This window comes from Sus scrofa, chromosome 2 (assembly GCF_054392235.1).
Source record: "Sus scrofa isolate SSC_HxYL_T2T_F1_AM1 chromosome 2, Sscrofa_HxYL_maternal_Yorkshire_Landrace_v2.0, whole genome shotgun sequence".
NCBI lineage: Eukaryota > Metazoa > Chordata > Mammalia > Artiodactyla > Suidae > Sus > Sus scrofa.
In genome coordinates, this window is record NC_139384.1 from 145,849,294 (window position 1) to 145,871,781 (window position 22,488).

Sequence of the window (22,488 nt, forward strand, 5' to 3'; positions counted from 1 at the left end):
AATAAGGCATTAGGCTATAAGTGAGCTCTGGAAATGGAAAAAAGTACAGAGAAGGTGTACTTTATAGTCACGGTTTTATTCTTTTTTTTTTTTTTTTGGCCCCACCCACAGCATTGGAAGTTTCCGGTCTAGGGATCAAACCTGCACCACGGCAGTGACTCAAGCCACTGCTGTGACAATGCTGGATCCTAAACCCGGTGTGCCACAAGGGAACTCTGTTACTATGTAATTATTTACTTATCTGTTTATTTATTTATTTGTGGGCTGTACCCACCACATGCAGAAGTTCCCAGGCCAGGGCTTGAACCCAAGCCACTCAGTAACAACACTGAATCCTTAACCAAGTCCCGAAATAACTCCTCTGCTTTTGAACTTGCTGTTGTGAACTGACTGTAGATTTACAGAAAATTTGTAAAAATACTGCAGTCCATGTGTACCTCATAAGCTTCCCCTGATGTGAGCATCTTACATAACCATAGTACCATGATCAGAACTAAAATATTAACATTTGATCAAGTATTTGGTTTAATAGTTAATTAAACCAAAAACCTTACATGTATTTCACCAGTTTTCCCATAATGTCTACTTCGGTTCCATTATATTACCCAGAAAGTACATGCAGTTGCTTCTGAGTCTGCTGCTGTCTCCAAGTTCCTTAGTCTTTCCTTGTCTTTCATGCCCTTGTCGCTTTTGACAATTTTGTCTAATGTCCCTCCATTTGGGTTTATCTGGTGTTTTTCTTATGACTGAAGGGATGTTAACGCTTTTTGGGAGAACACCACAAAAATGAAGAATTCCTCATGCCAACATGTCATTTATTATTCGTGATGTTGACGTTGATACCTTGGTTAAGGTGGCTTCATCAAGTTTGCTCATTATAAAGTTGCCATCTTTCCCCTTTTTAGTTAATAGATACCTTGAAGGAGATATTCTGAGACTTTGCAAATTGTTTGTCCTCAGAGTCACCCACTACTTTCAGTGGACCTTGTTTACAATAGTCATTACTCTGATGTTTAGCAGATGGTGATTTTCCATTTCCCTCTTTGCTTCTACACTAATTGGAATTATAAGGAAGAGTTGCCTCTTCCCCCCCCCCATTCATTTACTCAACGGTACTGTGGACTCATGGATGTTTATGTTGTTTTATGGGTTAAAATTCAATAATTGCATTTTGCTGCTCAAATTGTTGTTCAGAAAACAGCGTTGTAAAATTGCATCCTGGTGCAAAATCAAATGTGTGTTCTTTATATGCCTTTGCATATAATAAAAAGAGCTCCTCTTCCAGTAGGATAAGTGAATTTAACCAAGTTGGCTAAGTAAGGGAGACGTTCAGAGCAGGGAGATCATTTGGTTTGTAAAGTGTAGTGGCCATGTGAGGGGACTAGTAGAAAGGCATTCGGGCCTTTGTAGGTTTGAGGCTGTGGTCCTCCGAGTGAGAAAAGGATGGCCCTTGCTTCCGCCTCTGGCTTGGGGGTGAGAGTGGTACCTGAAGTTCCCTGGAATGGCGTAAGAGCTGCCTTCCTCAATGATTTCCACTTTTCAAGAGGGCTTGAAAACTACTCAAACGTTGTGTCACATTCTCTGATCTTCACACACAGCTGCTTGGGTTCTTGAGGGTCCCCGGGCCTTGATCGAGGCCTTGCTGTGATGTGCCTTCATGAAGTGATTGTGAAGCTGTGTGCTTGTGAATACAGGATTTGTTGGTGGAGGAGAGAAGTTTACGTGCAGAGAGAGGCAGATAGAGAGGCAAGAATGACCTACCTAGACTTGATTGTCTCTTCCTTCAGTTTTTGGGGTTATCACAGCTTTCCTGTGATTAATAGGGTTCAGGTTGGGGTTCTGTGTCTTGCCTCCAAAGGATCCATGTTTTACAAATTAAGGGACTGAGATGCAGAAGTCTTTAAGTCATTTATCTAAGGCTCCCTGCCTGAGCTTTTTCCACAATACAACTCTCCTCTCCTCTCCAGCTAGTTTTAATTATGGTCGGCCCTCCTTATCTGTGGGTCAAAGGTCTATGGAGTCTATCAATTGCAGAACAAAAATACTTGGGGAAAAAAATTCCCAGAAAGTTCCAAAAAGCAAAACTTGAATTTGCCCTGGCAACTGTTTACATAGTATTTACGTTGTATTTACACTGTTTAAATAGCATTTACATAATAGCCTTAGGTATTGTAAGTAACCTAGAGATGATTTAAAGTATACAAGAGGGAACTCCCATATGGCTCAGCAGAAAAGAACCTGACTAGCATCCATGAGGACACAGGTTGGATTCCTGGCCTCACTCAGTGGGTTAAGGATCCAGCATTGCTGTGAGCTGTGGTGTAGGTCACAGACATGGCTTGGATCTGGTGTTGCTGTGGCTGTGGTGTAGGCCAGCAACTACAGCTCCGATTTGACCCCTAGCCTAGGAACCTCCATATGCCGTGGGGGCGGCCCTAAAAAGACAAAAAAAAAAAAAAAAAAAAGTATACAGGAGGACATCTGTAGATTTTATGCAAATACTGTGCCATTTTATATAAGGAACTCGAGTGTGTATGGGGTGGAGGGGATCCTGAAACCAGTTCCCCAAGGATACCTGAGGGGTGACTGTACTTTGAGGTAATATAGAATGAGTTCCCTTATGTCTTTTAGGATTCAATTGCAAGAAGCACAAAATGCAACTTTGGCTAAATAAACAAAGAAGTTATTGGTAGTTTGTTGGCTAGCTCCTAACCTAGAAACAAGAAGTGCACACCAAGCCTTGAGAAGGCATTGAACCAGAAAAGTCTAGCTCTTAGTCATGGGAACTTGAGTGCTCCCCCTTTAGGCGATGGCCAGCAGGTATTAGATCAGCCCCCCTGCAGTACCTGTGTGCCCTGATCTCAACAGTGAGGTTCACAGCTATGAGTTTTCTTGGCTTCTTACTGAGATGCACCCAGGCCCCCAGTCAGGGGTAAGATTCTACCATTAGCAGGCAACCAGAATGAGGAAGACGAGAGCAATACTTTAGAGAATGAATGCTGAGCAGAAAAAGCAAAAGATATACATTATATATCCTAGCATAGGACGTCTCAACAAGATCTTTCTATGTAGATTTTTCATACCTAGATATCAGAGGTAACACAGTTTTTGCAAAGGCCTACAGTGGCCAAATATTTAGAAAGGTCATAAGGCAAACAAAGAGAGAACTAGCTGAAATGAAAATCCCCATCTCTGCTCTCTTTCTTGCTCCCTTTTCTGGTGAGGATGATAAATTTCTGTGCTCTAAATTCTTTTTTTTGGTCTGTTTTTGTCTTTTTAGGGCTGCACCCCCTGCATATGGAGGTTTGCAAGCTAGGGATTGAATTGGAGCTGTAGTTGTCGGCCTGCTCCACAGCCACAGCAACATGGGATCCAAACCGCACCTGCAACCTACACCTCAGCTCACAGCAACGCCGGATCCTTAGCACTGAGTGAGGTCAGGGATCGACCTGTGTGCTCATGGATTCTGGTCGGGCTCAAAACCACTGAGCCCCTACTGGAACTCCAGATATGTAATATTTTTAAGAAATGAAGTATTTAACATACAATTAAAATGCCCAGATTTAAACCACATAATTTGACCAATTTAAACAAATATATACACTCATGTAACCACAAAAGACTGACCCACCACCTCAATCAAGATATAGAATATTCTTTCATGATGTGACAAATCACAAGATACTGTTACGCAACAGGAGTCATGAGGAATGAGAGTCCCCCATCACATCAGTCCATCTGGAATGGAATGAAGGTGTCAGTTTTTTGCATTTCACATTGTCCACCTAACTCCTATCCCCCTTCTTGGCTCTTAGTGGACATTGCTCTTCTACTGTGAAATTCTGACAGCTCCTTGCAGCTGTTATCAGCACCTAAAAAAGGTGTCAGATTTCCTGTAGAATTGGTTTCTTTTTTGAAAATTTGAGTTTCATACAGACCCATTTTCTCTATTCAGTCTAGACAAAATTATTTCTTAAGTTTTTGACTACTTTTTTTTTTTTTTTTTTTTTTTTTTTTGTCTTTTTGCCTTTTTTCTAGGGCTGCTCCTGCAGCATATGGCGGTTCCCAGGCTAGGGGTCGAACTGGAGCTACAGCTGCTGGCCTGCGCCGAAGCCACAGCAACGCCAGATCTGAACCACATCTGCGACCTACACCACAGCTCACGGCAACGCCGGATCCTTAACCCACTGAGCAAGGCCAGGGATCGAACCAGCAACCTCATGGTTCCTAGTCGGATTTGTTAACCACTGAGCCATGATGGGAACTCCAAGTTTTTGACTTAATGGAAAGTTTTACTTTTGGTGAATGTAAAAAACATACGGAAAAACACAATTTACTGTTAGGTCCTTAGGCACATAGAAATTAAACTTTAAAAAAAAATCAGTATTGTTGGAGTTCCTGTTGTGGCTCAGTGATAACCACCCAACTAGTATCCATGAGGAGGTGGGTTCAATCCCTGGCCTCACTCAGTGGGTTAATGATCCAGCGTTGCCATGAGCCATGGTGTAGGTTGCAGGCGCAGCTGGGGTCTGGCATTGCTCTGGCTGTGGTGCAGGCTGGCAGCTGCAGCTCCGATTCCACCCCTAGCCTAGGAACTTCCATATGTTGCAGGTGCAGCCCTAAAAAGATTAAAAAAAAATCAGTATTGTTCATGAGTATATATCTTAAGATTTAAAAAATATGAATCAAGTAATATATTATTAAGAGTCCTTTGTGTGATAGATAAAACAACTGAAAAAACTTTGCTTATTTTTTCTAGGGTACCAGTACTACTAGTACCAAACTCACCAAGCTACTTCATTTCTCATTAGAATGCTAATCAGGAGAGTTCTCGTCATGGCACAGCAGAAACAAATCCGACTAGGAATCATGAGGTAGGGTTTGATCCCTGGCCTTGCTCAGTGGGTTAATGATCCAGTGTTGCCGTGAGCTGTCATGTAGGTCACAGATGTGGCTCGGATCTTGTGTTGCTGTGGCTGTGGCATAGGCCAGTGGCTACAGCTCCGATTAGGCCCCTGGCTTGGGAACGTTCATATGCTGAGGGTGCAGCCCTAAAAAGACAAAAAAAAAGAATGCTAATCAGAAAAATACTAAGTCGGGATTCAGTTTAAGTGGTGTGTAAAGCAGAAAGAGAACAGTAAATATACTTTGTTTTATGAACAAGAATAGCAAGATAGACTTTCTCCACAAAAAGCAGATTCAGCCTAAGAGGACTTCAGGGTTGAGAAGTGTATCTTTTTCTGCGTGTGAGAAGCATCAGCTCAGGTTCCAGACAGGCTCTGGAATTGTCAACGGATCCTTTTCTTGTACTTGTTATCGGTAAATTCACTATCAAGATTTTCTTGTTGCAACATCTGGTTCTTATTAGTCTTTCAAGAATATGATCAAACTTGAGTTTACTCTGGACATTGTTAGGATTTGCTTCCAATTTTGCCATCATCTGTAAATCTTGTCCACTTTAGGTACTAGAACTTTCCATTCATTGCATGGTGGACCATGATTATTTTTGTGAAAAACCATATATGCCCTGACTCTGAATTTTAAATATTCGAATGCTTCTTTTTCTTTCTTTCTTTTCTTTTCTTTTTTTTTTTTTTTTTCTTTTTTCTTTTTTTTTTTTTGTCTTTTGTCTTTTGAGGGCCCCACGCATGGTATATGGAGGTTCCCAGGTTAGGGGTCTAATCGGAGCTGTAGCTGCCGGCCTGCACCACAGCCACAGCAACTCGAGATCCAAGCCTCGTCTTCCACCTACACCATAGCTCATGGCAATGCCGGATCCTTAACCCACTCAGCGAGACCAGGGATGGAACCCGCAACCTCATGGTTCCTAGCTGGATTTGTTAACCACTGAGCCACATCAGGAACTCCCTTTTTTCTTTTTTTGAGGTATAATGGACATATAACATTATATTACTTTTGGGTGTACAGCATAACGATTTGATATTTGTATACATTTTGCAGTAAATCTGGTGAACGTGCATATGAAGGGCTTTTTATCATTGATAAATCTTCAAAGTGAACTTTAATCCCAAGCATTTTTATATGAAGATACTTACTGCATTTGGAAGGTGGGTTTTATTTTTTTTAATTTAAAAAATTTTTATTGTTTTTTTTTTTTTCCTTTTAGGGATGCACCTGTGGCATATGAAAGTTCCTGGGCTAGGAGTCAAATTAGAGCTGCAGCTGCCATCCTACACCAGAGCCACAGCAACATAAGATCCGAGCCCCAATTGTGACCTACCCCACAGCTTGCAGCAATGCGGGATCTTTAACCCACTAAGTGAGGCCAGGGATCAAAGCTGGATCCTCACAGACACTATGTCAGGTTCTTAACCTGTTGAGCCACACCGGAACTCTGGAAGGTGGGTTTTAAATGTAGTAGTCATGGCTACTCAGGTTGCAAGTGACAGAAACCAAAATCAAAATAACCCTGGAGTTCCCTTTGTGGCTCAGCAAGAGTCTGTAATGAGTGTCCGTAATGCTGTCAGCTGTCACTGCTTCTCTAGTCTATGCTGATGGGCCTCTGTGTTAACGGACTGTGTGGCACGTGCCCAGCAGAGATGTCCTTGGAGGACCCCACTCCTTAGCTCCCTGATGAGGAGGATCCCAGCTCCCCCATCACCATTCCTTCTTCACTGTTGCCTCTTGTTCCAAGGGTGTCTCCCAGCCAGCAGCCATCTTGGGTCCGGTGAAAGCGTCCAAATTCAGCCACCTATTCCACCATGCGGGGGATCCAGAAGAACTATATATTTCCTTGTCACGCCATGCCACTATCCTCCCGTGGTTCCTTCATCTGGCTAGCTCTCTCCAGTATTCTTTTGTTCCTATTTGTTCCTCCTTTGTTCAAAGGAGGAAACTGGTAAGCATGCTGCCTCCCCATGTGGCCAACTAAGGCTGAGAATGGAGGTCTCCCCTCCCTATGTACCCCTCTCCAGTCTTTTTTTTTTTTTTTTTTTTTTTTGCTTTTTAGGGTCGCACCCAAGGCCTATGGGTGTTCCCAGCCTAGGGGCTGAATTGGAGCTGCAGCCACCAGCCTACGCCACAGCCGCAGCAATGCTGGATCCGAGCTGTGTCTGCCACCCACACCACAGCTCAGGGCAACACTGGATCCATAGCCCACTGAGTGAGGCTGGGGATGGAGCCTGCATCCTCATGGATGCTAGTCAGATTCATTTCCACTGAGCCATGACAGGAACTCCCTCTCCCATCTTTGCAAGGGATTCCCTTCTCACTTGTCTTCCCTAGAGAGACAATGCCTTCTGCCCCTCTTTGGTGGGAGGAGGAAATCTCTTCTCACCATGAAGTAATTCTGCATTCCCCACAAAGCAAATCACCCTGTCCCTCTCACTCATCCCCATTCCACAGAGATGGAGGCCGGGTGGGTTGGAGTAGGAAGGAGGCTGGAAATGTCTAGGTTGTTTCTGTTACTCTCTGGGGGGAGGTGGCTGGCTCCAATTCCTGGCAATTTTCTTAAGGGTGGGGGTGAGTTAGCACTTTCCTGTTCTTACCTGTGGGCCCTAATTCCCAATTCGGGACAACTGGGAATGGGAAAAATCTCACAGAATAATCCTATTTGAGCAACAGCAGTAACAACCATCTCTCATATTTCCTGATCAATTGCTGTGTGTCAGGCAATGTACATTTTATAATAACTGTAATATATTCTTTCCTTTTTTTTTTTTTTTGTCTTTTTGCCTTTTTCTAGGGCCGCTCCCTTGGCATATGGAGGTTCCCAGGCTAGGGGGTCTAATCAGAGCTGTAGCTGCCGGCCTATGCCAGAGCCACAGCAATGGCAGATCCGAGCTGCATCTGCGACCTACACCACACCTCATGGCAATGCCAGATCCTTAACCCACTGAGGGAGGCCAGGGATGGAACCCGCAACCTCATGATTTCTAGTCAGATTTGTTTCCACTGCACCACGACGGGAACTCCCTGTCCATTGTTTTTTAAGGATATAATCCTTGAAGTAGAATTGTTGTCACAGAGTGTGTATACTTTTTCCAAAATTCTCTCTAGGAAAACAGAACCAGATCATATTTTCCCTGATACCTTCACCAATAAGGGGTACTGCAATTTGTTTTATATCATATTATATTGTTTTTCCAATATGCTATGAAAAAATAGAATGTCATTATTGTTTTAATTAGTATTTTTAAAAATTCCACACGAGGCCGAACATTTTATATTTATTTGCTGTATGAATTTTTTAGTAAATGTCGTTTTCTAATCTTTGGCCTATTTTTTCTGGTCTTTTGATATTATTATTTTTTTTTAGAGCCACACCTGTGACATATGGAAGTTCCCAGGCTAGGGGTCTAATTGGAGCTGCACCTGCCAGCCTATGCCACAGCCACAGCATTGCTACATCCAAGCTGTGTCTGCAATCTACACCACAGTTCATGGCAATGCCGGATCCTTAACTCACTGATCGAGGCCAGGGATTGAACCAACATCCTCATGGATACTAGTTGGGTTTGTTAACTGCTGAGCCATGATGGGAATTCCTGACCTATTTTTTCTGATTGACATGATAACTATGTGTATATATGTGTGTGTGTATATATATATATGTATATATATATAATATTTGATGTCACAGGTATTAAGGATATTTCTTACGAAGTTGTCAAAAAATAATTTTTTTATTGCGGGAAAGTATACATAACACACAATTTATTATTTTAACCATTTTTTCACCTTTCTTTTTTGGCCTTTCCAATGGCATGAGAAATTTCCCAGGCCAGGGATTGAACCCAAGCCACAGCAGCAACCTCAAATGCTGCAGTAACAAAGCCAGATCCTTAACCTGCTGGGTCACTGGAGAACTCCTGTTTCTGGACTTTTATTTCTGTTTGTCTTTGTCCTTCCTGGTACACAGTTGTAATTATTACAGCTTCATTACACTGTGTTCCCTCCTGTCGTTGTGACAGGGTGGCTCAGCTACCAGAAGCCACGCCTTTAGTCAAGAGAGCTATTCCTCACAGAGGGCAAATGACCAACTTTGCTTTAGCAAGTACCAGCAACTCTCAAATATCGCAGTGCTTTAGGAAATTCTCCCGAAAATTCTAAAGAAAGACACTCACCTAAGGAATCCGAAGTAAAAGCTGAGTGGGGTGTGTATGTGTGTGTGTGTGTCAAAGAGAGAGAGAGAGAGAGAGTTGGAAGGGAGAACGAAAGGAGCTCCTTTGTGAACTTCTGTCAATCATTTTCAGGTCATTTACATGCAGATGCCCGATGGTCACTGTGTCGCCTCTACTTTGGAAGGGGATTTTACTTTTAGAGAAGAAGCCCTCCAAGAAAGAACATTAGAGAGATGCCTTCATGGAGGCATTTTAGTTACTCCACTGCCATTCTGAATGACTTGAAAGAGAACTTTTAGTGGATGGGGGCTTCTTGCCCCCCTGGATCTCATCTCATTTAGGGGCAAGATGATACATCAAAGATGAACATGCTACTCCTTCCTGCCTCCTCACAACATGTGCTGATACTACTGGCATTAAAAAAAAAAAAAGGGAGTTCCCGTCGTGGCGCAGTGGTTAATGAATCCGACTAGGAACCATGAGGTTGCGGGTTCCGTCTCTGCCCTTGCTCAGTGGGTTAACGATCCGGCGTTGCCATGAGCTGTGGTGTAGGTCACAGACGCGGCTCGGATCCCGCATCGCTGTGGCTCTGGCGTAGGCCGGTGGCTACAGCTCCGATTCGACCCCTAGCCTGGGAACCTCCATATGCCGTGGGAGCAGCCCAAAGAAATAGCAAAAAGACAAAAAAAAAAAAAAAAAAGAAAAAAGAAAAAAAAAAAAAGACATCCCAAGCCCTGCTCCCTGGCACAGACTACTGAACCAAGCTGGGATCTTTAAGGCCATTGCTCTTTTTCAAAAACAAACTTTTGCCTTCAGTGGAAATGGCACAAAATATATCCATATTTAATAGACTACATAGTAGGCTTAAAGGACCAGTCATCCAGTCGTGAAGAAGGATTTTTTAACCACATTTCTACTCTTTGCTGAGCACCTGATTCTTTGAAAGCCTTTCCAGAATACATAACGTTCTTGTCATGCTTTGTGTTTCACAGTTATCTCCAGAGAGGAAGCTGCTTCTCGTTACCTTTTTCAGGCTTGTCTTTGTCTTGTCTGGAAGAGAAACTCCAAAGTGAGCTCTAGTCAGTTCTCTTGTTTCAGCCTGCTGATGCCTGCTGTTGCTGCTTCCCTTAGCCATGGGGATACATTCCTGTGCCGTTGCCAGGAAAACATGTTAGTCCCTCTCCTCTGAGTTAGGGCTCGCACGGCTGGTGTTCAAGTGTCAAACTGGAATCGTCTGTGATATATTTAGATTTTGAACTCACATTGCATTTGGACATTGGCTACATGTCCACAAGAAAATTAATGGTCCTCCTTCGGTTGTGAAGCAATGCATGGGCGGAATGCCACGTGAAATTGTTCCTAGGAATGCTGTTCCCGTAACACTGGTTTCTCCAATTAGACATATTCACACTCCAGATGCCTCTTCAGTCAGGAAACCTGAAAAGTGAAGTATTATCAGAGGCCACAGGACCTTTTAAAATCATTGTCCTCGAGTCCTAGCGCGAGCATTCTGTCCTGAGACAAAGGAGCTGTATGCGGCTGAAGGGAAACCAGCACAGGGTACACTGAGTCCTGATGGGTCTGATAGTGTGAACAAAAGATGGTAAAGAGAGGTTTGTCGTTTGTAGACATGACACGGCAGGCAGTGGCTACTGTGGCAGCATAGCTCCCTGGGGGCGGGGGCGGGGGGGGGTTCCTCTGTACTCAGGAACAGGACAAGCCAGAGCAGAACTAACTGAGTAGAGCAGTTCAGAGTCACGTTTCTGCTCTCAGCAGACCAGACCCACAGGCAGGACTTTGGGGTGGAGCTGGAATGTCAGCTGCTAGAGGTGGATGAAGACTGAGTCTGGGGCTGGTTGAGGAGAGGGTGGAGGCCGGAATTAAGGAGGTGAGTCAGGCCAGGAAAATTATCAGTGATCAAGAGACCTAGAAGAAAGGGTCAACATTTTCTGATCTGCTTGCCTGGTCTCGAGAAATCGGTGCGAAGTTCACCCAGCACTTTAAGATTACTTAGAAGAAAAGGGTTGGGACTGATGACAACGAAGGACAAATGCATAAGTGAAAATCAGCCCGAATAAGGGCAAGAGAGTGGAACTTTGCGGAAGGACCTCAGAATGAGATCATAGGGCTACTCCGTAAGCAGGCAGGACGATAGAGTGAGGAAGGACACAGGATTTCAGCCAATTTGGAGTTAGAAGCAGACTGGAATGGTACTTTCTATGTCAGAAGAGTATTATGATTAGAAAAATGCTCGAGGGAAAAATGCAGGAGATTCAGTTGTGATCTACAACTCTTTAGCCGGAACTTCTTGTATTTATAACTAAACAAACTTTAAACTGGTTTTCTTTTTCTTCCTCCCTTCCCTCCCTCCTCCTTCTCTCTTCCTCTCTGATATTATATTATTTGAATTGTGATACCCAAATCACTCAGCACAGTATCTGGCACACACTGCAGGAGCTAGAGATGTAGGCAGGATTCCACTGGACACTTGGCAAGGAAGATTATGAATTCCCAACAGACTGAGAAACTTTTGTCTTATGGTGGGCAGGCTATGAACACTGTAGATTTAAAACAAAAAGGAGTTCCTGCTGTGGCACAACAAGATTGGCAGCGCCGGGACACAGGTTCAATCCCTAGCGTGGCACAGTGGATTAAAGAATGCTGTGTAGGAGTTCCCGTCATGGCACAGCGAGAAGAATCTGACTAGGAACCATGAGGTTTCGGGTTCGACCCCTGGCCTTTCTCAGTGGGTTAAGGATCTGGCATTGCCGTGAGCTGTGGTGTAGGTCACGAATTGCTGTGGCTGTGGTGTAGGCTGGCAGCTGTAGCTCCAATTTGACCCCTACCTGGGAACCTCCATATGCCGAGGGTGCGGCCCTAAAAAGAAAAAAAAAAAAAAAAAATTCCTGTGTGGGTTGCAATTGCATCTTGGCTCTGATTCCTGGCCCCAGAACTCCATACACTAAGGGGCAGCCAAAAAAGAAAAAACAAACAAACAAACAATGACTTTGTTATCTGTTTAGAGCTAAATTTAATCATTGTACCAGAGAAAGGCAAATTCCTCCTAAAATACGCTGCTAAATGAAAAGAACTTGTGTTCCACCCTTGGGGCCTCTAACATTAAATGTTCTGGCAACTTTATTGCTTCACCATCGTGCTTCTTGGAAACTTGCCCCTTTAAATTCTTTAGAATTCTTAAATAACTTTTTCTGACTTCATTTATTTAAATATCCCAAAATAGCCTCTTGAGCTATAAGTTGGATGATCAAGGAAATTATTTTTAGCAGGATGAGTACTCTCTGTGACTAATGTTAGTTATACTTTATTTTGAGAAGGACAAATGGTTAAAAAGATTGATAGGACCAATAGTATTTTAAAATCAAAGCAGTGCCAAGGCAAATAAGGCAGGTAGGTATGAAGTTGGAACAGAAAAAGATATGGATGTGTTTTTGGCCAGCTTAGCTAAAGGCTGTGGAGGCCTCCCGCAGTGTGGAAGACAGAGACAGAGCCCACCACCCAGACATAGGGATCTTTTAGGGAGTTTAGGCACTTCAGCCTAGGGCAGCCTCTTTACCTGAAAACTCAGTTCCCCTCTTGGTGGCTGTTCAGCTAAAAGACACGAACAAGCCAAAGATCCAGAGAAGGAAGAATTTCTTACTTGCAGCAAGTAAGAACTCCGGGATCTTTCTCAAAGCAGTGTCTCCCAACAGCAAAACTGGGAGAGTTTTGGAGTTCCCTGGTGGCCTAGCAATGAAAGGATCCAGCATTTTCACTGCTGTGGCTCAGGTCACTGCTGAGGTGTGGGTTCAGTCCCTAGCCTGGGAACTTCTGCATGCTGTGGGTGTGGCCAAAAAAAAAAAAAATTGGGGGACGTTTTAAGCTAAGGGTACCTGCATATCCCTGAAGAGGCTTGAATGGTGTATGCAGATTCATGAAAAGGCTTGAGCAGATAATTCAACATATAACTGAGACAAAGCTTTAGCTGATTGAAGCCAAAAGGGTGAGAGAAGTTCGACATTCTCCACCTAGGTGGGGGCCTTAGTCCTGGCAGAACTCAAAGATGTGTATCAGACTGTTTTGTCACTTAAGGAGGAAGTAGAACTCTGTTTTATGGCCGAACTATTGTTTCTTTCCCTTTTTTCCTGCATTCTCTCACTTCCCTTACGATCTTAATTACTGAGACCCGTTCAAGGGCAAGCACTGTGATCAGGCTTAGATCATAAAATGGCTTAGGTCAAAAATGGCTTCTTTTATGTCAAGAAAGTCATGCCTAGTTCTCTTTCTCCAGGGATCCCCTACCTGCTTGAAGCCTGGCTTCTGTTTGTCCAGTGCTTAATAATCCACAGCAGACAGATACGACTCTTGCCATAATTAGGGCCAGTAATGTCTTTGGTATTATTGATATCCTCATAGTTGGAAGAAAAATAGGAGATAAAGGAAGGCAGTTCAAGGTCAATTTTTGATGTTATTTTATTTTTTAAATTGTGGTAAAATATACATAACAAAACCTACCATTTAAGTCATTTATAAAAAAGATGACTATTTTTATTTTTGGCCTTGGCATGCAGCGGCTTGACATGAGTTCTCAGTCCCCAGATCAGCGAGTGAAACAGGGCCTCAGCAGTGAAAGTGCTGAATCCTCACCACTAGACCACTAGGGAGCTTGCTTGCAAAACTTTTTTTTTTTTTTTCTGGCCACGCCCATAGCATGAGGAAGTTCCTGGGCCAGGGATGGAACCTAAGCCATAGCAGTGACAACGCCAAATCCTTAACCCCATAGGCCACCAGGAAACTCCCCCAAACCATTTTTATGTGTATAGGTACGTGGTTTTAATATAGTCACATTGTTTTGCAGCCATCACTACTGTCCATCTCCGCAACTCATTCATCATCACAAAGTGAAACTCTACACCTGCTAAACAAAAACTCTCCATTCCCTCCCACCAGCAGGGCCCTAGTGACCACTCTTCTACTTTCTATGAATTTGCCTATTTTCAGTGCCTTGTATAAATGGAATTATACAAAATTTGTTTTTATGTGTCTAGCTTCTTTGACCTAGCATGATGTTTTCAAGGTTCATCCATGCTGTAGAATGTCAGAATTTTTGTTCCTTTTTGAGGCTGTATAACGTCCCATTGTAACTATATACCGTATGTTAAAAACACATTCTTGCATCAGTTTATATTTGGATTGTTTCCACCTTTTGGCTATTGTGAATAATGCTGTCAGAGTTCCTGTCATGGTTCAGCAGAAAGGAATCTGACTAGCACCCATGAGGACGCAGGTTCTATCCCTGGTCTTGTTCAGTGAGTTAAGGATCTGGGATTGCTGTGGCTGTGGTTTAGGCCAGCAGCTACAGCTCCACTTGGGCCCCCAGCCTGGGAACCTCCATATGCCTCAGGGGCAGCCCTAAAAAGACAACAACAAAAATGCTCTGAATATGAGTGTACCAGCATCTTTTTGTCTTTGTGTTCTTTTTCAAAGGCTTTTTTTCCTGACTCCACACCTCCTATTACAGCCTCAGGTTAGCACAATGGCAGGTCCTGAACTCCTCAGTACTTCTTTTTGAAGACAAAAACAGGTTTGATTTAGCCACAGTGTGAGAACTGAGTGGTAATTAGCATGTTTAAAGACATATAACATGTGTTTTAAGCAATGTTCCTGGATACTGAGGTGGCTTTTTAGGTAGCAGGTGTGAAATAAGATTCCTATTTTATGGCAAGACAAGAATTTTTTGTCTTTTTTTTTTTTTTTTTTTTTTTTTTTTTTTTTTTTTTTTGCTTTTTAGGGCCGCACTAAAAAGCATATGGAAGTTCCCAGGCTAGGGGTTGAATCACAGCTACAGCTGCTGGCCTATGCCACAGCCACAGCAATTTGGCATCTGAGCCACGTCTGCAACCTACACCACAGCTCACAGCAACTCGGGACACCCGACCCACTGAGTGAGGCCAGGGATCGAACCCGCATCCTCATGCATACTAGTCAGATTTGTTTGCCCTGTGCCACAATGGGGACTCCCAATAATATGTCATTTAATGTACAGCCCTCTGTCTCTAAAAACATAACTGTGCCAAGACTTCTAAAGAGGGGAACGCTTCTCAGAGCTTTCTGAGATGCTCCTCTGGATTATAATCCTCAAATCTGGCTCAAATAAAATTTTTCCTTTTTTTTTTTGGCTGCACCCGAAGCATGCCAAAGTTCCCGGGGCCAAGGATTCAACATGTGTTATAGCAGTGACAATGCAGGATCCTCAACCTACTGAACCACCAGGGAACTCCTCCATTTCTTTCTTAGAACAAGTAATTGATTTTTCATTGACACAGCAAACGCAGAGGTTTGGGAAAATTTACTTTTGTCTTTGTTTATCCACTTTATTAAGTGGTCCAATATAATTGATTGAGCTCTGAGATGGAGGTCTTCAATTCAGCCTACCTAGCAGCAGTACTTCCTGCAGTTCTTTTCAACCCAGACTAGCTAGCTATTACTTTTTTTCTAACTTGAAAGCAGCCTTTTATTTTTCCTAGTGTCCAGCATTCTGTGTTGTAACAGTTGCCACCCTGTACGGGGATCCCATTTACTTGTTTAGCTACTCCTGTTACTGGTTGGATTCAGGTTTTGTGGGGTTGAAGCTTACACAATGTTGGGGGCCCTTAAAAAATCATAAAATAGATACTTAGAACAAGAAATCATATCAAATTACTGGAGACACAGAGATTCAGATTCCTGGTATTCTAAGACTTCTTCAAGCGATTTATTAGAAATGCTCATTACGTAGAGTTGCTTCCTGATTGCCAGCTGGCTTCCTCTCTATACCAGGAACACATCATAACTCTCCGCAACTCCCTGCTTACCCAGGTGCCCCTGCAGGGGAGAGTGCCTGCTTCATGTAATCCTGGCGCTACCGATATGTCTGAACGTACCTATGAATGCGTGTTTCTTGCATCCAGTTCAAGACAGGTGCTTAAAATGGGTTGGGGATTGAAAGGCTAAAGTGCAGTAGGTCCTTTAGGTGCAACTGCATCTAAGGACAGGACCGGTTTAGAAAACGGTGCAAGACTGAGGGAAAAAAAATCAAGGCAGTGGGATTGAGAGTCACTTCCTCCCCTCCTTCGCAAAGGGCGCTGTCTCTGATTTTAACAGAACCTGAACTAAACCTCTGTTCAGGGCCCGGGCCCAACAGCAATCTTTTCTTCTACACACCAGACCCCACCAAGGCGAGATGACCAGGCTCTCCCAACTTTGAGGATTAGTGCGCGGTCCCATTTTACCGGGCTCAATACAAGATGGGGCGCGGGAGGTGCCACAACCGGAACTTTCTCTGAAATAAAGAAAAACGGCGGAAGTAGGCCAACAGCGCTTGCTCAGTATTTTGCCTCAAACCGGCGCTCCTATTTCCTTCTGGAAGAGGAGCTGCTTCTCGGTTCCGCGCCGCCGCGAGGAGAGCGGCTGCCGGTTCTGTGCGCAGGCTCAATTGGCCAGCCCCGCCTCTCTACCATCTTTTCTGCGGCTTAGTCCCTTCCCAGGTTTTTGGGTCCGGACGTGACGTAAACATGTACGCAACCGGGGGGCGGGGCTTCAGAAGGAAAAGCAGCTGTGCCGGGGTCTCGCGAGAACATCTCGTCGCAGTTCTCGCGCTGCAGCTTTACTCTCGTCGCAACGAGATCTTTCGAGATCTTCTCCGCCCCCGCTACCGGCGCACCTTCTGCGGCCGCTGAGCCGGAGCCGGTCTGAGCAGTGCCCTCCGCCGCGGCTCTCCTTCTAAGAACCGAGGGGCTCGTGTGGTCACCCTCACTTCCCCAACTAGCCCGGGTTCCCCGGCCCACACGGCCGTCTTTCCGCGCGCCAGCCCCGCCGGGGTCCGTGTCCTGTCTTGCCGGCCGGACCGGGGCTCGAGCCCGAGCTGTAGCCGGCGCCATGTCGGTGGTGGGCATAGACCTTGGGTTCCAGAGCTGCTACGTCGCCGTAGCCCGCGCCGGTGGCATCGAAACGATCGCTAATGAGTACAGCGACCGCTGCACGCCGTGAGTGTGGGCCAGGCCAGTCGCGTGCACTGGGGGGTGGGGAGGTAGCACTTGTTCTGGTCTGTGCCACTCGCGGTTTGGGGAACGTGGGCCGGGCAGTAATCTCCGTTCCGAGCCGAGGCCGTGGTGGGTAGGGCACCTCCATTGGGTTTTAGGTCACTGGTGGCCGCGACCACCACCGTGTGGGTCTGCAGCAGGGGCGAGGCCTTTTTTCTGTGGCCCGCCGGCTGGCGGAAGGCTGTGAATGGATACTTGGACCTGCGGATGTATTGAGTAGAAGTTGGGGGGAAGGCAGGCCTGGGATGTGGGGTGGACCGAGCTCCTCTTTTAGAGAGTACATAATAGGCGCAGGGAGTACTGACGTTTCTTCAGCCCAGCGCAGAGTTCGGAGTTTTGCACACAGCAGGCGCTTAATAAAAGTTAGTTGAGTTGAACGAGTTCTGGCGGTCGCCGGCCCTAAGAGCGCCCAGAGTCCCACGTGAGTGGGGGTGGGGTGGCGCCCGGAAGAGAGGGAGCCGGAGCACCGGAGATCTTGAGGTTGGGTTGGCACGGAAAGATAGCAGAAATGGATTTAATAAAATTTGATGGCTTTTGGATATCTTTGCATTCACTTTGATTTTTTACGTCGTTTCAGTAAATTGAACCACGTTGGGTCATTTTCTGTTATCATTCTGTATGCATCCACCCTTAACAGCGTTCCATTCTCAGGGTAATGCATTCCATCCGGGGTGTTGGCCGCAATTGTTAATGAATGACTCAGGGGCTCACTTCGACTTTTAGAACCTATAGTAAGTTATGGGACCAGTATAGACACAGCGCTAAAAAAATCATGACTCACCCAGGCCTTTCCTTGGTTAGAGTTAAGAGTCTACTTTTTGAATTCCTAGAGATATGTTTCAATCTATTGTTTTCCTTTCGGACAAAATTTTTTTGAAGTTTCATATTTGTTAGATTCTCATATTTGATACATCATATATGTGTGTCATAAAGGGCCTCTTTTCTAAGGCCTATTCCCCCCCCCGCCCTTTTGTTGGTTTTCTTCAGCCACAGATTTCTGGCCAAGTCTCTTGCTCTGTTTACTAGGCTGATCATTGCTACCCAGAAGACTCACGTTTCCCTTGAACTTGTCAAATTTCTGCTCCTTATTTTATTTCGCCGTCCTTGTGGCATGTGAAAATTCCCACGCCAGGGATCCAGTCCTTGCCACTGCAGTGACAAAGCCAGCTGCTTAACCCACTGAGCCACTAGGGAACTCCTTCTGCCCCCTTTTTTTACACCTAACTCAAGCGCTTCCGGGAAAATCCACCCCAGATTCAAAACCATAGTCTGATGTTCCTTTCTCAATTTTATTTGTAGTTTTCCATTTTAATGAGACGTTATTCACACAAATACAGTTAACCCTCTTAAAATATACACTTTTTTTAAGTGTAATCACAAATTTAGGCAACTATTCACACAATTTTAAAACGTTTTCATCACCCCAATGAGAAATCTTGTGCTCATTAGCAATAACAACCCAGTCCCCTATTCACCCATCTTAATAGTTTTCAACGGTTGATCTAATATGTATTTCCAGGGAAGTGTATTGCATACCAAAAGGTTTTCTTTTAAAGCATTAAAGTTTGTTTTTAAGTATTTAGGCATTAATTTCCTATTTGGTGTTGCTTTCTGCATCCTAGCTAGCTTCATCTGTAGAGAGATCAGAGATCGTCTTCCCCAAGAAATTAGACCCAAGGGTCTAGTATGCTGAGCTAGACTTGTAACTTCTTGGTCTTTTCCTGCCTAGGATTGAATAGACTTGAGCTCCAAAAAGAAGAGAGTTACAGATATTGGAACAAAATGTACTTGTCCTTTGTTTTAGACTCTTATGCTCCTTTTTCTCCATCCATTGGGCAGATAGTAACTGCAGCAGTTTTACCATGACTCTCATTATTTGGAACTGAGAGTTGTTTCAGAAAAGAATTTAATCTTCCCAAATCACAGTTAAATTTGTCGCAAAGACTGGATGGGTGACTAGACATACCATGTAATTGTGATAAGAATATCTATTTAAATAGCTTATTTTCCTTATATGTTTTTCCTGTATTTCCTGGGAACTTAGAGGGATGCCATATGTTCAAATAATTTTTTAACTGTGGTCTTGATTAGCTTAGTTTTCTCTGTTGTTGGAGTTTGGCTAAGTAGAAGAAAAAGTTTTTATTTAAGTAATGGTTATGGAAGAATGGATTTACATCTCAGGTACACATGAACTTTTTAATGTGAGTGGAATGAGATGCAGGTTCTGGAGAGCTGGCTATGATGGGAATAACTCACTTCAAATTGTGGGTGCAACAGAATATGAATTCCATTCTTGATGAGCCAGTTGAGTCTTACCCAGAAGAGACCCTTGCTTCTCACCATATTTAGGTTTCATTTTAGCAGATAATGAGTGCTTCCAAAATGCCGTTGTACTAAGCAGTGAAGGTACTCTGATCCTGACATTGTCGACATGGCTAGTGTAGAAAACCAGATGCTAAACAAACATATAATTACTGACTATGGTAAAGGCCCCCATGGGAAAGTACAGAAAGTGATGACAGGGGGACCTCATTTAAACTGGATGGTGGTAGTGATGGAAGGTGCTCTAAAAGAAGTGCCATTTAAAATGAGTCTAGAGGAGGAGCATTTTCCCATTGGTGTGAGGAAAGAGTTGTGCCCATCAAAAGGAATAGCAGGTGAGGAAGCCCTGAGGCTAGAAGAGCTTGGTACTTAGGACAGACTGAGAGGATTATAGCCACTTGAAAGAATGAATCTGGAGAGGAGATAGGCAGGGCAGGCTAGGTTATGGCAGGGCTTTGTAAATCATGTTAAGGACTTTTATCTAGGTGCTGTGGGAGGTGATTCAACTTATATTTAAAAAATATAGTTGACTCTTTTTGAGGAGAATAGATTTGAGAAGGGCAAGAGAAGAATCAGGATGACGCTTAGGAAGCTAGTGCAGTATTTGGTCCATGTGGGAGTTGATGTTGCTCTCCACCTGTGTGGTAGCATGGGAAAGAAGTGTGGGCAGCTTAGAGATAAACTTGGGAGTTTTAAATTATGAGTGTCTGTGTTGACATTTCTTGACCATAGGCTTTGGGATAAGTGGAAAGCCTATTTTTACATTTAGTTGGATAATTACAGTAGAAAGGGTACAAGCTTAAAGCTTCTTTGGAATTAAAATATTAACGGACTGCAGACATTACAGGGGTTAGTTGGGCCATACTGTGTAAAATTTATAGGGTAGAGGTGAGTTACTTAGGGTAATTTTGTGTGACTTAGTTCCTAATAAAACAATATATTAGTAATTTGAAGAGATGAAATTGTCTCTTGATAACTACCCTTGAGAGAGCAAAAGCTGAAAGTATGTGTAGGCTCTGGTTAATTGGCAGATTAACATCTGAGACCTTATTTGTGTAAGAAAAGTGTTCCTCTCTGGAGTGAATGTCTATGTATTGTGTAGATCTAAGTAGAGCTGCAGGATGACTTGGATCTTTTGGGTTCAAAGAAAAGGAAATTTGATTTGTTAGCTAAAGCTTCAGACTACTGACATTTCTCATGTCTAATTTATCACTTGTGGAAACTCATGCAGCAACTAAAATACAGCCTTTTATACAGAATTGGTAGGAGTACTCTACAAAACTTCATGTCATTGAGTTCTAAATTGGGTTTCCTAAAGTAAAAAAAAAAAAAAATTCTTTTTTTACTGACTTAACCAAATACTTGTTTGCTTTAACGAAAAATCAAAGTGCTTGGAGTTCTCTTGTGGCACAGTGGATCTGGTGTTGTCGCTGCAGTGGCATGGGTCACTGCTGTGGTGTGGGTTCCATCTTTGGCCAGGGAACTTCCATATGGTGTAGGTTCGACCAAATAAAAAAGTGCTGAAGTAGTAAGATTAAGTTTCTTCTCTAATTATTTGCTGTTTGCTGTATATAATTGCATGCCTTTTCCCAGACTTCTACAAATAGACATAGGGGGCATATTCATATAAACAAATAGGGCCATTTTTTTTTTTTTTTTTTTTGTCGTTTGTCTTTTTAGGGCCATGCCTGAGGCATATGGAGGTTCCCAGGCCAAGGGTTGAATCAGAGCTACAGCTGCTGGCCTAAACCACAGCCACAGCCACAGCAACACAGGATCAGAGCTGCGTCTGCGGCCTACAGCACAGCTCACAGCAATGCTGGATCCTTGACCCACTGAGCAGTGCCAGGGATTGAACCCAAGTCCTCACGAATACTAGCTGGGTTTGTTAACCGCTGAACCACAACGGGAACTCCACTGTACTGTATTTATGAACTATTTTCTTTCACTTATATTTTAGACATCTCTCAAGGTCAATAAATGGGTATCTACCTCCTTGAATATATGAGAGACCATGTTATGGCTTTAACATGCTCTCCTCAAATGCTCAGTTTAACGCTTAAATTTTTGTAATTAGAAATAGTCTTCAGGAGTTCCTGTTGTGGCTCAGTGGTGAATGAACCCGACTAACATCCATGAGGACACAGGTTCGATCCCTGGCCTTGCTCAGTGGGTTAAGGACCTAGCATTGCCATGAACGGTGGTGTTGTCGCAGACATGGCTTGGATTCCATGTTGCTGTGGCTGTGGTGTAGGCTGGTGGCTACAACTCTTGATTCAGCCCCTAGCCTGGGAACCTCCATATGCGGAGGGTGTGGCCCTAAAAACAACAACAACAAAAAGGAAATAGTCTTCAACAAGTAGTCTTTTATATTTACATGTTAACACTTTTATTTTGGTTAGATTTCCAGATGTGAAAGTGGACAAAGGATATATATATGTTTAGAATATTGCCAAGATACTTTACAAAATTTAAGGCGTTATTTTATACCAGAAACGTAAGTGATTTCTCTGTTTGACTGGTTTGTGAAAATTATGAGTTATTAAAAGTACATAAAGTGTTTAGAATAATATTTGTCAGGTAGTAAATACTCCTTAAGTATTTGCTAATATTGCTATTATTACTTACCTTTTTGTATTTGTTGTTTTCTTTATTAATGGACTGTATATTGAGACAATGAAATCAATGGAAGTTTGCCTTTAGGGTTCATCAGATATGTAGCTTTTAATGTGTAAATGCTACTGACTGAGGAGTTTGTGATTCTTTAGGAACTGGCTGTCTTGAACGTGTGAGTTGTTGGGTTTGTTTGATATCAGCTGTTTGGGTACTTGCTAGTTCATGGCTAGGGCAGTGACCATGGTTTTCCCTGATTAACATAATAACCATTAGCAGGCCAGTTTTGACTACATTTCTTATTTGATAGTCTAAATAGTCTTGTAGCTTCTCTGAAAAACTCATTTTCTTACATTGTTTAAGAAATTGATTTAAAGCAACAGCCATCTTAA

The 22,488-nt window shown here is 43.5% G+C and overlaps 1 protein-coding gene across 3 annotated transcripts in view; it reads left to right on the top strand.

The window, feature by feature from the left end:
• The first annotated feature begins 16,753 nt into the window (after positions 1-16,753).
• Positions 16,754-22,488, top strand: part of HSPA4 (heat shock protein family A (Hsp70) member 4) — a 45,295-nt gene continuing 39,560 nt past the window's right edge. For all 3 annotated transcript variants that reach the window (XR_014838791.1, XR_014838792.1, XM_005661654.4), the window contains exon 1: positions 16,754-17,104. Coding sequence is in view for 1 of the 3 variants with exons in the window: in XM_005661654.4 (XP_005661711.1) it covers positions 16,998-17,104 (107 nt within the window). In the remaining 2 variants the exon portion in view is untranslated. The remainder of the gene's footprint in view (positions 17,105-22,488) is intronic.